The sequence below is a fragment of the Doryrhamphus excisus genome, linkage group LG8 (genome assembly GCF_037039965.1).
Source record: "Doryrhamphus excisus strain RoL-2023G ecotype Guam linkage group LG8, RoL_Dexc_Guam_v1.1, whole genome shotgun sequence".
In the NCBI taxonomy this organism is placed as follows: Eukaryota; Metazoa; Chordata; class Actinopteri; order Syngnathiformes; family Syngnathidae; genus Doryrhamphus; species Doryrhamphus excisus.
In genome coordinates this window covers 12,380,683-12,396,597 of record NC_136364.1, presented here as the reverse complement: position 1 = coordinate 12,396,597, position 15,915 = coordinate 12,380,683, and the positions used below count along the sequence as shown (strand labels likewise).

The 15,915-nt window shown below is 41.2% G+C and overlaps 1 protein-coding gene across 16 annotated transcripts in view; it reads right to left on the bottom strand.

The window, feature by feature from the left end:
• LOC131134244 (protein Aster-B) overlaps positions 1 to 15,915 on the bottom strand; it is a 53,868-nt gene that overhangs the window by 12,257 nt on the left and 25,696 nt on the right. For 8 of the 16 annotated variants that reach the window (XM_078792847.1, XM_078792848.1, XM_078792843.1 and 5 more), the window contains 5 exons: positions 11,038 to 11,248; positions 10,551 to 10,571; positions 9,289 to 9,312; positions 6,354 to 6,374; positions 5,316 to 5,339 (listed from right to left, as the gene is read on the bottom strand). In XM_078792847.1, coding sequence (XP_078648973.1) covers positions 5,316 to 5,339; positions 6,354 to 6,374; positions 9,289 to 9,312; positions 10,551 to 10,571; positions 11,038 to 11,151 — 204 coding nt within the window. In that variant the 5' untranslated portion in view covers positions 11,152 to 11,248. The remainder of the gene's footprint in view (positions 1 to 5,315; positions 5,340 to 6,353; positions 6,375 to 9,288; positions 9,313 to 10,550; positions 10,572 to 11,037; positions 11,249 to 15,915) is intronic. The other 8 variants (XM_078792842.1, XM_078792849.1, XM_078792838.1 and 5 more) reach the window with 7 other exon arrangements.

Here is a 15,915-nt window from a genome sequence, read left to right as displayed (position 1 = left end):
TATCAAAGTGCCCCACCCCACCCCATGTGCAGCCATCGTCCCAGTCCCACATCAATAACATTATGCGGCCTCCGCCCCTCCCTCAGCCTTTCTTACTACTTCTATTCTAAAATCCATCCGACAACGAGGTGTGTAATATGTGCCTTATCTAGCTTTACAAGAGGACACAGTTCTGCAAAACCACTAATACCTTCATGTTGTGGCCAGCGAGTACACTATGTTAGGAAATGCAGTTATGACCGAAACCTTCAAACTTGATAGAAATCTACAGTCTGGCCAAATCATCCTTCTGTGGCCTTTAGCAAACAAGAGAGAGAATACAGTGTCGGGAAAAACGACAAAATGCGTGTCATTTGAGTGTGGGTTGCTCTCACTGTCTTTGCCAGATGTTTTCCTTCAACAGGAAAGCTTGAGGAAACAACAATAGCTGAAAGTAACAAAAGAAGAATATGCCGTACTACTTAGGATCCGGCCTGTGGGAAAAGAACGCCATGCGAGGGTTTGAATGCTAGATTATGTTCTTTTCTGGCAATATGCAAATGCAAAACCAGACAAGAGAAGTATTTGAGTGCTCAGAACCCAATGAGTCTCAACCAGGCGGGTACTCTATTTATATGCAGTATTAAAAACTGAACTTTGTTTCTACTCTACAGCCAAACACACCATCAACTTCAATTAAAGCAAGGGGCAACTTACTGCCGGGATCTCCTCAGAGTTCCAATCAGATTCCTCCTGGAGGTCTGAGGCGGCCCAGCCCCACTCCCAACCCCACTCCCCTCTCGCTGGACCCTGAAGAAGCCACCCTGCCAGGGCCTCGTCCAGCTCAAGCACAGCCTCCCAATCCGACACCAAACAATCCTCATCCGTATCCATACTCGATCCTTTCCGCCTCATGGATAGATAATATCCAACCTCCCTCTGCGAACCCCCCAGACGCTGAAGAGCTTGTCGGGGTGTAGTAAAAGAAGCTGATGGGTGTTTTGGGTGCTGTCAGTGTAGAGAAGTGGGCAGAGAGGCACACTCCAGCCACATGATCCTTGTGTCTCTCTCGCTGTCTTCCTTTCACACACACTGGGAGAGGAGTTACGGCCGTTGCCCTCGAGTAACCCCAAGCAACAAGTCCTTTATTATCATGGTTGTAGCTCCCCCTCCCTTGTGCACCACTCCTCTCTCTCTAACTACCAAGAAAGTGTGTGACTTGTATGTGTATGACTTGTGTGTGTGTGGTTGCTACTTAAGTCTGCCGTAATTTGTCCGTTTACGACCCCCAGCATCGAGAAAAGCAGTCAAAGACCACCTGAGGATGTTTGGAGGAGAGAATGTGAAGTTTTCAAGTCTGCAACACTGGAGTGTTGAGTCTGGCCAGAGTGATTGAGTTACAGAGAACAGATGTGAGCATAACCTCCAGTTACCTCCTCCTGCAAAACAACACCATCAATCACGAGAAGAGCCACAACCCGGCTGCCGAACATCAACATGGAACATGGATTCACCATTCCCTAAGACGGAGCAACGCTGGGCAATAGATAGATACCTTAGGCATCTCGAATCACAAATTTCGGGCAAATCAAATCACATATCTGGCAGCTCTGCAAATAATAATAATAAATAATACATACAAATAATACACAATAATAACAACAACAATAACAATAATAATAATAATTTCATTTTTTACTGCTTATCCTCATGAGGGTCGCCGGGGTGCTGGAGCCTATCCCAGCTGTCTTCGGGCAAGAGGTGGGGTAATAATAATACAGAATACACAATAATAATAATAATAATAATTAATTAATTAATTTTCTCCTGCTTATCCTCACAAGGGTCGTGGGGGGGCTGGAGCCTATCCCAGCTGTCTTCGGGCAAGAGGCAGGGTAATAATAATAATACAGAATACATAATAATAATAATAATAATAATAATAATAATAGCGACCATGGTGTACCCCGCCTCTCACCCGAAGACAGCTGGGACAGGCGTCAGCACCCCCGCGACCCTCATGAGGAAAAGCGGTAGAAAATGAATGAATGAATAAGAAGATTTATTGCAACACAAATGTGCACAAATTTTATTTATGTCTTAAATGCTGGGTAATACCAGTGTAAAGGTAACTAGAAGTGTGTTATATCATGTCTCGAGGGCTCTAATCTTACACATTTTCTATTCTATGAAAATATTCAGATTCATAAATGAGGGATCCTACTTTCAAATTCACTTCTAATGGCTGATAAGGTCTGAGACCAATTAACCCCAATGAACAAGGGATTACTGTTTCCCACTTCTTGCTGCAGGGGTCTGTGTAAATAGTACTAGTACAAAAATGGCGGCTCTTCTGTGTGATGTCATTTTGTGGGATATCTGTATGAAATACTGCATCGATACTCCATTCTTGGATTGAATATCAAAGACGCTGGCGCTAGTTACCATTCAAATGTGAGGTGGAGTCATTATATTGTACTGCATGAATGGTTTTAATGCGAGTCAAAGGCACCAAAAGTGGACACAGTTGAGGTACCAAACAAGCAGATTAGTACAATTTAACGGTCTTGTCTTAGCTCTCAATGCAGCTTCTATTCTGGCAGCACTCAACATACAGAAGCATAAATAACATCTTTCAACACTTGACTAAAAATATGGAAGAATACCAAAGGCGAGCGTGTTGATAAAGGTCACCGTGTTGTGAGCACACTATACCCCCCACACCCCCCCCCCCCCCCCCAACACACATTCGCCTCCATTCACCAGACCCTTTTATCACACACTGAGGACTGAAATGCAAGTAGCAGAAACTCTCTCGAATTTTCCTTGGAGATGACTTGCGGCGCCACTGCTGCGAGCGCTCCTTTATTTTAAGCTCTTTGTCCTCCAATAAATCAAACAATGAACAAGGCCATTGTTGCGCCGATGCTGCATCCAGGTACTAGACAGTATTTATCAATGCGGTTAACTATTAACCCCTTGCACAAACACACAGGGATGGCCGAGACTGGTATCGGAAAACCAGGGTGGGGTTTGTCACGACTGAAGGGTGGAGTTGCTTGTTATGCTCATCCTTTTACCACAGCAGCTTTCATTAATATTTGACATTTTAATGTTACATAATGTCACAGCAATGTGTGTGGGTGTTCTTGTATCGATACTGTATTGACATAGAATGAGGAAACCCATGGGGACATGGTTTTGTGCTTTGATAAGCGGGATGGCTCATCTGCTGTTTTGAATAGCAACCACATGCGCTCCCTCCCCACCCTTTTTATCCGTGTATTTCCTCTTGTTTGTGCAGCCTGAGGGGAGAACTGCGAAGGAAGTACCCATATAAAGCCTGCATGGATGACGTGGCTCACTAATAGGTGTGAATTCAGTACTATTAGAGGTCAGGACATAGTCATTTCTATTCAGAAAAAAACTCCCCATTCGTATCACAAGTTGTATTGCGATATCGTCATAACAGCAATATTACAAAGTTTGTCTTTTCTTTTATATTTTTTGCTGTGTCTTTATCACAAAAAATTATGACTCATACTCAAGAATTAGTGTATGTAGAGTATTATTTCAATAAACCACCCACCCTGCCTCTGAATGCAAATGGTACAGGCTCATTCACTATCCTGCATGCAATATCACTGCAACTTGATGCAAGTCTATGGAACTATTATTCCTGCATGTCCCTGCAGAGTTGTATAAAAGCTGAGGATGAAATTTTGCGATATGCCTGTTTACCCACTCCCTATAGTTGGTACAGTCCTGTCTGTATAGACTCTGTACCTCACCTACAGTATATGGAGGGGATAGCAAAATCTTTGACAAGAATATTTTTAAGTTGATAAGTAGAACACAACCATTCCACCTTGCTGAAGGTCTGTGCCAAGTTTAGAGTCAAAATGATGTAGTTTTTTTATTGTTTTATTTCTCATAATATTACAACATTAAAAAATGATGTAAGACATTATTTTTTCTCATAATATTACATTTATTCCCTAAAATTGCGATTTTTCCCCCTCAATATTTGGACTTTATTCTTGTCAAATTACAGCTGTTTCCATTTTTGCCATTTATTCCACATAATTATGACTCCCATCATATTTGAAATTTATTCTTGTAACATTGTAACTTTTTTGTAACCTAATTTTCCTAAATTAACCTAAGCTTGACCAATTTTTCTTTTAATTCTGTCATTAAATTTTTGTTTGTTTTTCATAACATTATGACTTATAAATAATGCCATAATATGATGTTACTTTCCCCCACTATACTCTTTTATATTATTCTTGTAAAATGAGGATTTCCCCCCTTTTTTCCTGATATTTTAACTTTAGTCTTGAAAGAATCTTGCAGATTTTTCTATTTGTTGGGTTTTTTTTGGGCTGTATTGTATACATCCAATAATGCATGGAACAAACTATTCCGTTTGTCTTGTCCTAGTCCCTAGTTCCCAAACAAAGCACTCTACGTGTTGCTAACTCACTGTCCATGCCTTTTTTTTAATTGAGTGCATCTCCTAAATAACTCACCATGGGGCCAAAGAAAGTTGTGAGTGCTAGCAATTTGATAAAGAAGGTGAAAAACAGTGTGGAATTCCAGAATTCCAGAAAGAAGTCATTGCAAAGTACAAATATGGCGTCTGTGTGGCCGATCTGGCCAGGATGAAACAAGAGAAAGAAGACATCAGGAAAGCCAAAGCTGTGAAAGGCATAAACAAAACAGAGATCACAAACAATCAAAGTTGTTGCTGGTGCGGATACCTCCATTAGATAATTCCAAGGTAAGAATCACCATTGTTGCATTGAACTTAAGAGTCAAATTGTCCATTGCTGAAGTGTTAACGGTGTCATCTGCACACTATGCCCCACACTACACTAATTGTTACGCTGACATTAGTAGAGGACATGTGACTGGCATGCTACAAGAGTCAGCTTTCAAGTGGACAAAGCCTTGCTTGGGTTGTCCACCCCTGCTGCATACAATAACATCCTCCACGTTTCAGCACCATGCTCCATTGCAAATGTTATGCAAAGGCATTCAAAGCATGCCTGTAGCCCCTTTTGATGGTTTGCTTAGTACAGTGAGAACGTCCGTGTGCTGCCACCTGTTGCGTACCCAAATTAGAACACAGCTTCCAACTGTAATTTGGGCTCCGGTACAATCCAAATCCAGAATTGAAGATTTAGCACCAATACATTATTGTGGATTTGAGGTCACATTGGGGTTTGCAATGAGGTGGGAACAGCACCGGGTGAGTGGAATGACAAACAGACTGGGATGGTAGCCAGTCTTGAGAGGCCAGAGCGAGCAAAAAGAATACAAGTCATGCTTACTCTCATGATGTGTTGTCTTTCATGCTGGGGAGAGAATGTACACACACATATGGAATAATAATAATAATAATAATACAAATTAAAAAATAATAAAAAATAAAATAAAATAAAATAATAATAATAAAAAGAAGGAAATAAAAGGGATTAAAATAACACTTTTTTGGGAACACACTTCACTCACTCATTCTTGTGGACGTCATCAAAACAAGCTGAAAAAAGGCTTACAGGGAAGATATGGTGTTAGCACACCGCCTGGCGGTATTATAGAGAACTGCAATAATAAAGCCAGGATGATGTATAGGTTTGTCTTTTGCATTCAAATAAACGTTGATTGCTCAAAAAAAAAAAATAAAAAAGTCAAAATCGCATGACAGCACATTTGATCTAAAGTCTATTTATGCAAAAATATCGAGGCATGTGTGACACTGGAAGAACATTTTGGACACCAGGTCACCATATCTGTTCTACATCACCCCGAAGATGTTTGATGGGTTTTTTGAGGTCAGAGTCCATTTGCAAGTTCTTCCACACCAAACCAATCCAAGTATGCCTTCATGAATCGGGCTTATCCAAGAAGTGTATGATGAAGAATTAACATTCTTCTCAAGGACTTTTGTCCTTAGAGCTCAAAGTTAACATGCTCGAGTAGCATCGTTTTTTGGACGGTAATCAAATTGTGGAACACTAACCAGACTATGATACTACATACTAAAAGGGGCTGAGACTGCAAACAGAAGGTCTGAAGTCCGAGTAGGGAATATGCATCCTTGACATGTGGATCCATATATCCTCTACTCTACTAACCTAGTTATTACGTACATCCGCCAATCCCTACAGTCCACTTGTTGCCTTTTAAAACCTGTGCTGGGCCCAATAGTGGTTTCTCTCGGGCAGGAAACGGTCTTCGTTCAGGAAGACAACATTCTTGATGCTAAATGTCCATTCGTCATTGACACATCCACACGTTCAAGTTCAAACAATGAAGCATCCATCCACAAACAATGTGAATGATATAGAAGAAAAAAAGGGGGCACTTACGTTGTACCAGCTTTGGCTCTTCTGCAGAGAGGCAAAGAGATAAAAAGAGAAAGAGGAGAGAGAGAGCGGGAGCGGGAAGGAGAAAGAGAGAAAGGAGATTGAATTATTCCACAAGTTAAGGATGTGAAAAACGACCAAGTCCAAGGTCAACATCAGTCTGTGTCCGATAACAACAACATCTGTCTATTTACAAAGAAATGATTCAAATGTTAAAGGGGACCTATTATGCTCATTTTCAACCCTTTGTATTGAGTTGTGGTCTCCTATAGAGCAGTTACACACAATAACCAGCACAGAACACTTTTTAGATTTTCCGGATTCTGCACCTATTCCAGCTGGATTTCCTTTGATTTGTACTTCCTGTGTGTTTTAATTTATTCCACCCATGCCCCCGCCTCTGGGCATGCCCACTCCACTGTGAATGGTAACATGCCCAAAGTGCTTCCTAACTATGAACCATATAAGAAAATCCGCCCCTCTGTGACATCAAACTTCCAAATACGCACACCTCATTATCTGAAACTTTGGCATGGTTTAACATGACAATAGAACATTCTAACTACATTCATAAGTCAGATAAGTGGAAAAAGCATCATAGGTCCCCTTTAAGTAAATATCATCACTTGCCACAACATTGGCTGCATGATCTTATGACTCGCAAAACAAAAGATAATAATGCTCAGGTTTCTTTTGCAGCACACACTGCAAACACTATAAAGACATTTCAAACACCTCTTATACTAGATTGTGTGTGTGTCGTGTCATTTATATAAAAGACGTTTCCCTTAATGAACAACAGAGGGCAGCAGAGTGTCTTCATTTGAAATAATATTCATGACGTAACAAGTAGAGGCTTCTCCAGCCTCCTGAAAATATGGTGCAGTCATCATTCAGGGCAGGTAAGGGGGGGAAAAAGACAGGAGTTCCAGGATTTTGTTACTGTCATTAAACCGCAAGCAAACATTGGAGGTAGAAAGCCTTGATTTTCGACCAAAAAATGTGCATAATATGTATGTGTTAGCACTGCTAGCGTTTCAATTCAGAATTCACTGATTTTTGGTCACATTTACTTTTCCCCACATAAAAACAAGTAGAAAGTAATTTAGCATTAATTTGTGATAGCAAAGCATCAAATATACAAAAATACAGTATAGTTTTAGTGAAATTGGGCAGTTTTTATATATTGACATTCAAGTTGCTCAAGTCGGGCTACACGGTGAACGAATGGTTAGAAGGCCACTCAGCTACGACACCAAGGTTCGATTCCCTGCTCAGGCATCTCTGTGTGGAGTTTGCATGTTCTCTCCGTGCATGCGTTTTCTCCGGGTACTCCGGTTTCCTCCCACATTCCAAAAACATGCTAGGTTAATTGGAGACTCCAAATTGTCCATAGGTATGAATGTGAGTGTGAATGGTTGTTTGTCTATATGTGCCCTGTGATTGGCTGGCAACCAGTCCAGTGTGTACCCCAAAGACAGCTGGGGTAGGCTCCAGCATGCCTGCGACCCTTGTGAGGATAAGCGGTATAGAAAATGGATGAAAAAGTCGCTCAAGTCCGGGGAATAGCTTGAAATGGTACAAAGGTAAGTGGTGAAGTGCCAAAGGTAAAAAAAAAGGGTAAAGTTACCCAAAACTGCAAAATTGTTGCAGCAAGCCATTCCTAGCGGTGTTCTGGAGTACTTACTACCTCCTGTGTCTGCATCACAACACTGTACCCTCGTGAACAGTTGAACAGCATTGTATTGAAGAAAGTCATTTGTTGCTAAAAAAAAAAAAAAAAAAGGGACTTAACAATGGAAGAGCAACTGAGCATTTTAACATAAATCTAGGCTTTTCCTGTGGAAAGGTTGGGAGCGTTCCCAAACTTTTGACCGGCAATTGAAGTGAAAGGAGGATTGTGTAGCTGCATCTTATCTAATAATTACATTTATTGCAAATGTTGATACAAAATTGGAGAAGAACTTCAATGTCAAGCCAGCAGGAGGGTTTGGAGCCGTGTATCACCTGTTTTGCCATTTGCTGGTGGACCGGGAAAGTAACCCCCATAAATAGCAGGGATATCAATATCAATATCAATATGAATATAGGTTGGTGCATTTCAACATTTTTGGTCATTTAAAATCACGGTTTACAGTGAGATGACCCATGGCCGGCCTGTGACGATCACTGAGCTAATGTGGGCTAATCTGATTTGAAGGTGACGGAGACACAAGGGAGGAATTATAACTGGAGGCGGCTCTATGAATAAGTTGCATGCTGCGTGAGTGTGTGCGTTTGATATGCGCTCTGGGGTGATTAATCCTGACACTGTCATACTATTTTCTTTACATATTATAAAAAAAAAAAATCAGCTATGATGTGTCACAGTGTCTATGACAGTCGAGATAGAAAAACAAGTGTACATATTCCATATATGTATACATGGATCAATTCATATGAAAATACATATTTCCATAATTTAATAGACAAAGACAAAAAATGTAGCAAATTTAGGATGCACATGGTATGTCAACTTCTGACCACACCTATTTGAAGCACAAACAACAAGAATGCTCTGTGGTTAGCTTTGTTTTTAGCATTAGCATTCCGTGTCAACTGGCAAATGCATACTATCTACACCTACAGGACTTAAGTGGAATAACAAGAGTCAAAATGTACACTTTGAGTTAAACTAACATGTTTTCAGCGGCTCATTTCACACAATGTATGACCTCTGACCTCAGAATTTGAATTTAGCTGTTTCACCCTATTCTGATGATTTTTTTTGCATTGACACAACTAATCACAACACTGGGATGCACGGACAGAGGAGCCTGTAGTGTCACAGGCACTGAGGAAGTGGATGGTGGGGTGGCGGGGACCGAGTGGAAGGGTGTTGGAGCAGATCGGGAAGGGGGGCAGCAGGAGTGGCCAAAAGAAAAGAAGAAATGCTTACTTTAATCAGGTTTAGTCTGTCATACTGAAAGACAATCCAAGAGAAAACAAAGTCAGATGAGCATAGAAATGCATATATATATAGTTATATATATTTAAAAAAAAAAAGAATAGTCGGGGCAATCTGATGATGTCATTGAGTGTTTAAATGTGACGCATGAGACACGGGGGGCCGGCGTGATGCTTGGTGGGTGTTTGCGCAGGGAGGCAGGGAGCGGCCCCCTTCGCTGCTCTTTTATTTGGATTGCATTAGGGTTAGGGTGATCAGGCTCACGTTGCCGGGGCGACCTCACACCATGGTCTGGGGTCATGTGACCGAGGCTGACTGAGGCTTACACGTGGGATGGAGGGGGTGAGTGGTGTTTGTCGGTCGGCTTAGATTGTGGCACAAAAGTGAGGGGTGATGTAATCATTTGGCATGTGTATTAAGAGCGTAATAAGTGTGTGTGTGTGTGTGTATCTTATGAGGCAGCCTCTTGTTTATTTGCCCTATCTATGAACAACACTTGAAAACAACATATCACAGACCGGGGTGTCCAAACCTTTTCCACCAAGACCCACATACTCACAAGGATTTGAAAAGCAAAAACTGCATCTCAGCTTTGTCATATAAAGTAGGTGAAAAATCGCATTTTTGCAGTTTCTTAAAAATGTTCCAAATATTTCAACTTCATTCATTCTTTTTCTACTGCTTATCCTCACCAGGGTGTCGGGTGTGCTGGAGCCTATCCCAGCTGTCTTGGGGCGAGAGGCGGGGTAGACTCGGGGTAGAGTCGCCAATTAACCTAGCATGTTTTTTGGAATGTGGGAGGAAACCGGAGTACCCGGAGAAAACCAACGCATGCATGCACATTAAAAAAATATCTATTTGTAAATTTTCCCCTTGTGAATAAAGAGTAGCAGAGTATGATGCAGTACACATTCAATCATCAATGAAAACTGAGCATTATTATCTTTATCAGGGCGAAATCTTTGATACGGCTCTTGCGTCGGATCTGTGCACGTGTACCTGATGGAGCAGCCAGCGAGTGTGTAAATATGATCAGTCAACTAACACAAGTGCTACATAGCACATCACAGGAGAGGGAAGAAGAAGAGGGCAGGTAGAGCGAGGTGGAGGAGGTTGTTGTCCACGGGTTGCAGTATGGAGAAGCAGGCCGGGGTGATCTCACAAGACAAGACGAGAGGAAGGACGAAGCAGGACAGGGAAGACGAGGAGCACAGAAACATTTTGCAGAACAGAAAGAAAAGAGTAATGCTTACTTTGGAAAGTCGCTTGTGAGACTAGCATGCAAACAGGAGAAGAACAAAGAAAAACAAAATCAGATAAAAAAAAAAGATGAGCACGAAAGAAAAAAAAAAAACAGATCAAGATAATATCACCATCAGATGGCACAGGTTATCATGTGACATGTGGCGGCCAGTAACGCGGAAGGACTGGGGGGCGTGGACATTGTGGATGGATGGATGAATGAATGGAGACACTTGACAGACCATGGGAGTGACATGGCTTTATCATCTCATAAGGAAAATTGTCATATAAATATGGCCCCCGTTGTGTTATACCGCTACTATTAAGAATTTGGATAAAACCCATTTAAAACGTATGTAAGATCTCCAAATGTTCATTCCAAACGGCGCTAGGATAAAAAAAGCCAATGGTCACACTGGCAGGGCTTCACGGACCCCATGTTGAGATGGTTCCAGTACGCATTCTCGCAGGGGGTTTCAAGTCATCGTGGTCACCTACCTTGGAGTTTTTCCCTCCACTGCGCGCCGACTGCAGCGAGTACGTCCTCTGCACAACCTGCTCCGGCGTGGAGGGAGACTTGTCCGAGGAGTGGTCTGAGCCCTTCTCCACCATGTTGTCGCCCTCCTGGCTCTGTGGTGTCGGTGAGCGCGAGCGTTTGCGCAGGACGGGGGAGCAAGCGGGCGTGCTCTTGTTGGAGTTACTGGCAGTGCTGAAAGGAAAACAGAGAGCAATAAGGATGAGAAAATGACACAAGTCATGGTAAATTCTCAAAAATGACATTTATAGTTCACGGCTAACTCTCGCAGTTTATCCTCTTTCCCGGAAGTGTAAACAAACATGGTGGTGTTTACGGTTATTATTATTTTGCCATGACTACTACTTTTCCGGGCTGCACGGTGACCGCGTGGTTAGCGCGCAGACCTCACATCTAGGAGACCTGAGTTCAATTCCACCCTCAACCATCTCTGTGTGGAGTATGTTCTCCCCGTGCATGCATGGGTTTTCTCCGGGTACTCCGGTTTCCTCCCACATTCCAAAAACATGCTAGGTTAATTGGCGACTCCAAATTGTCCATAGGTATGAATGTGAGTGTGAATGGTTGTTTGTCTATATGTGCCCTGTGATTGGCTGGCCACCAGTCCAGGGTGTACCCTGCCTCTCACCCGAAGACAGCTGGGATAGGCTCCAGCACCCCCCGCAACCCTTGTGAGGATAAGCGGTAATGAATGAATACTACTTTTCCCGATCATGAAAACCGATCATCACAAGAGATATGTCATGTTACCCATATCGGTATCCGTATCGCCTGATAATGGTACCAGAAACAGAGTTGGACAATATCGGCATATTGGTTTTCAGCAAAAAAGCCAATATCGGATGTCTATTTTAGAAACACATTAATTTTGGTATTTATTTTTTTAAGCAAAGTTGATGAGTCATGTCATGTAAAACAACTTTTGTGAACTTCGAGCCAATTTCTACTCCTCTTAAACCCCACCAACTGTCCTCGAGACGTAATCCCCGCCAGGATGATGATGGAGGTTATAGATACCATCGGTCCCAGCCTTGTTCTTGTCATGAACAGCTGCTCCAGGCTGGGTATTGTCCCCATTGCCCTTAAGCAAGCTGTAGTTAGACCACTCCTGAAAAAGCCAAACTGAGATCCTTCAACTTTGTCAAACTTCTGTCCAACCCATAATATTGCTAACAAATTTCAATAGGGTTTTAGGAGTCGCCACAGCACAAAATCCGCATTATTCAAAGTACAGTTACAGCAGCTTTTGATACTGTGGACCACTCAGTCCTAATCTCCTGTTTTGGATACTGCATTGGACTACATGGGTCTATACCTAAATGGATCATGTTATATCTCACTAACTTTCTTGAGGATCTATTACTTTTCTTCCAAAACTGCTTTCCTCTCCTCTGACATGCCCCAAGGTTCCATCCTTGGACCCACCTTAATTTCACTATACATGCTACCATTAGGATCAATCATCTCCAGGCACAATACAAGAAGGCACTAGATCTCCGCCATCAAACGATGGTTGTCTCAGAAAAAACAGAGTTTTTCCCCTGATGCACCGCACAGTCAACCCAATTATAGCACTCCTTTTGCTCCTGTAATTCAAAATATTGGTGTGCTATTTGACAACAGTCTTAAATTTGATAAGCAAGTTAGTTCTGTGGTCAGAGCTACTTTTTTCCACCTTAAGCTCCTGGCAAAGGTAAAGCCCTTTTTAAACAAAGCAGACCTCCATCCATCCATTTTCTATGTCGCTTATCCTCACCGGGGTCAAAGGTAAAAGGTATGCCATGGATGGGTGGCCAGCCAATCACGAAGCACTTATGACAAACAACCATTCACACTCACATCCATCCCTATGGAAACCAGCAACATTGCATTTTCCTCTGCTACTACAGATATATGGTCCGGCTCAAATATGACCCCCTACGTACATTAGTTTAACAATATGCTACATAGCTGGGCTTGTAGTTTTTATTAGGAGTGTTTTTTTCCTTAACAAATACAGGGTCTATTCAGACAACTTCTGCGTCTCACAAAGGTACACTTGAGTACCAACTGGTGGTTCAAATGTGACTTAGACGACTCACAAAAAAATTGTGAAAAAATGTATATTTTGTTGTGAAAATAATTTTAAAAGATAGGTATATGGATTATTGTGCATAAAAGTTGCAATAGGAAGTATTCAGCTGTCATTTTAATCCCATGTTGAGATGTCCAGTTCTTTTTCCTCTTACGCAAAATGTTAATGTCGTCCACATCAAATTACAACCTCTAAAAATAAAAAAATATGGCAACCGCACCTTTAAGAATCCAATGTATCCCTCTGTGCTGTACAATCCTTGAGTCATCAACATCAGCAGGGTTCCTTCCCTTGCTGCCTTGCATTACATCACCGATGGCCTAACAAGCTTGAAGCACCACGTGCAACCTGGTTAATGAAGGCTAAGCTAATACTGGAAACCAACAACAACAACAACAACAACAACACAGCAATGAGGCTGATTTAATAGGAAACACCAACGCTGTCTTTCCACTGTTTACCTCAAAACCTAAGAAATAAAAATAAACAGCATACTGACAGCGACAACCTGTGCAAGCCTACTTTTTTATTGCCCAACAGTAAATTGATCAGATATCAATAGTGGTGGTGGGGGAGATCGATAAGAGAATTGTGCTTATAAGCTAGAGCCATAATGGCGTTGTACTGCTATGATCAATTCCCCTCCTAACCCCTTTACTATCCAGCTGCATTGATTGACTGACTGAAAGAACTCAGTCTATATTTACCTCCAGTGATGGTGAGAATGCGGCTTAACAATGAGCCAAAATGGAAAAACAAACAAAAAAAATGGCTTTTGGAACTATGCCCAGCGAAGCCACACAACACGCACAAATCTCAGCTTGGAGTGAAGATTGCTATAGCAACAGAGGTTTAAATATTCCAAGGGTGTGTGTGCGTGACTAAATATACTATCCAGGTCTGCTGCCTGACTGAGCAGAAAAACAAAGTCTCAGTAATTGTGCATTGAAACACTTGTTCCAATCAGTAGCGCCACCTATAGGTTGTGTTGGCATATATGGGATACAGATTATAAGGTTTAATAATCGTTTGACAGATGGCCATTGATTTATGCTTTGTCCCCTACGTATGACGGCGGCCGTGTTTTTCCAAATTTGATAGAAATGCGCTTGTCAGTCCCCTAAAGGTGTACACCAAATTTTGTGCTTATTGGACAAAACACATTAAAGTTACAACTGAAGTTTTGTAGAGCACATTGAACTGCCTGAGAAAAGTTCTGGGTGGGTGGGGGCCAAACTTTGGGTTTGTCAAAAAAATAATAGAACAGGCAACTCAATAAAGGTGAGTGTTATATCTCTCAAAACTGAGCAAACAGACAAATATGGCTCTTGTCCCTAATGGTGTGTTCGGGGTATTAATTAAAGCAATGATTCTCAATTGGTGGGTCGTGGGTCTTTTCATGGACAAAAAAAAGCTAGAAAACTAATCTTGCACTTTTATTCTGAAGGGAAGGGATCCTGTCGTCTATCTGTTCTTCTTTGGGTGGTGCCAGGTCTCCGTAGGGCTATTTGAAACCCATTGTCATATAAGACCAACAACGTTTGTTAGCCGTCTACTGCCACTAAGATGCTGAATATGCCAGGCTTGTTTACTGTTTATGCTTTGTTTCCACTATACATATGTTATACAGTTTCAGTGGAACATGCATCTTGTGCAATATCTGATCAAGCTTATATTGCAAGTGCAATATATTAAGTTCTAAGTGCAGTATTTTTTTTTATAATGCCTCATATTTAATTCACGAGCAAGATCTCATAGTGTATATACTGGTCATATACACTATTGCTATACTATTGGGATCACTTGTTGTTTTGTCCAGTCTGAGATATGGCTTTTTCTTGGCAGTCCTGCTATGAAGTCCAGCATCCTGAAGTCGCCGCTTCACTGTTGATACTGACACTGGTGTTTGATGGCTACTATTTAGTGCAGCTGTGAGGCATCTTTGTCTTAAACTACACACTCTCTTGCACAGTTGTGCATCGTTTTTCTGTCCTTGTTAGACCCAGTTTGTGCTGCTCTCTGAGGGGAGTGGTTAACAGCATGGTAAGAGATTTTAGTTTTAGTTTAGATTTTTAGATGGTTTTTCTAATCATCTATTAGCCTTATAAAATGATGAACTTGGATTAGCAGCCATACCAGGAGATTGATGCAGAGGACTGACAGTTGTTGATAGTAGGCCTCTATGCAAAAATGTACATCCTTCTTTGAAAATCATCTGATTAATTTTAATTGTTTGTGAAATGGATAAAAATGTTTGTGAAATGGAAAAAAAATGTTTGTGAAATGTATGATAATTTTTTTTTTCTTTGGAAAAAAGACATTTGCAAGTGATCCCAAAGTTTTGAGCGGTAGTGTATTTCATTTCATATTTTATATTACCTTGCAAACTGTATTTGTATATAACCCTGGATAAAATTGTTAATTTGTTAATACTTTATTTATAATAGTATATAATAGTTCATTTTTATATTGTGTATTTTGTACTGCTTAACTGATTCTGTTCTCTTGCTGCTGTGCAATGCAAATTTCCCCACTGAGGGACGAATAAAGGCATATATTATCTTAGTTGTTTGAAATCACCATGCAAAATTCAATATCGTTTACATTGAATGTTGTTGAGAAACAATTTTGTATCTGCTTAATTTCTGGAAACAGAAATAATCTGGAAATAATCTGAGAGTCTGCTGAGCTAGCCAAACTTCTGCAGGAGCAGAATAGAAAACCTCTACAGACACTTTTTGTTCAGATAATTTCGAGTTTGTGGATA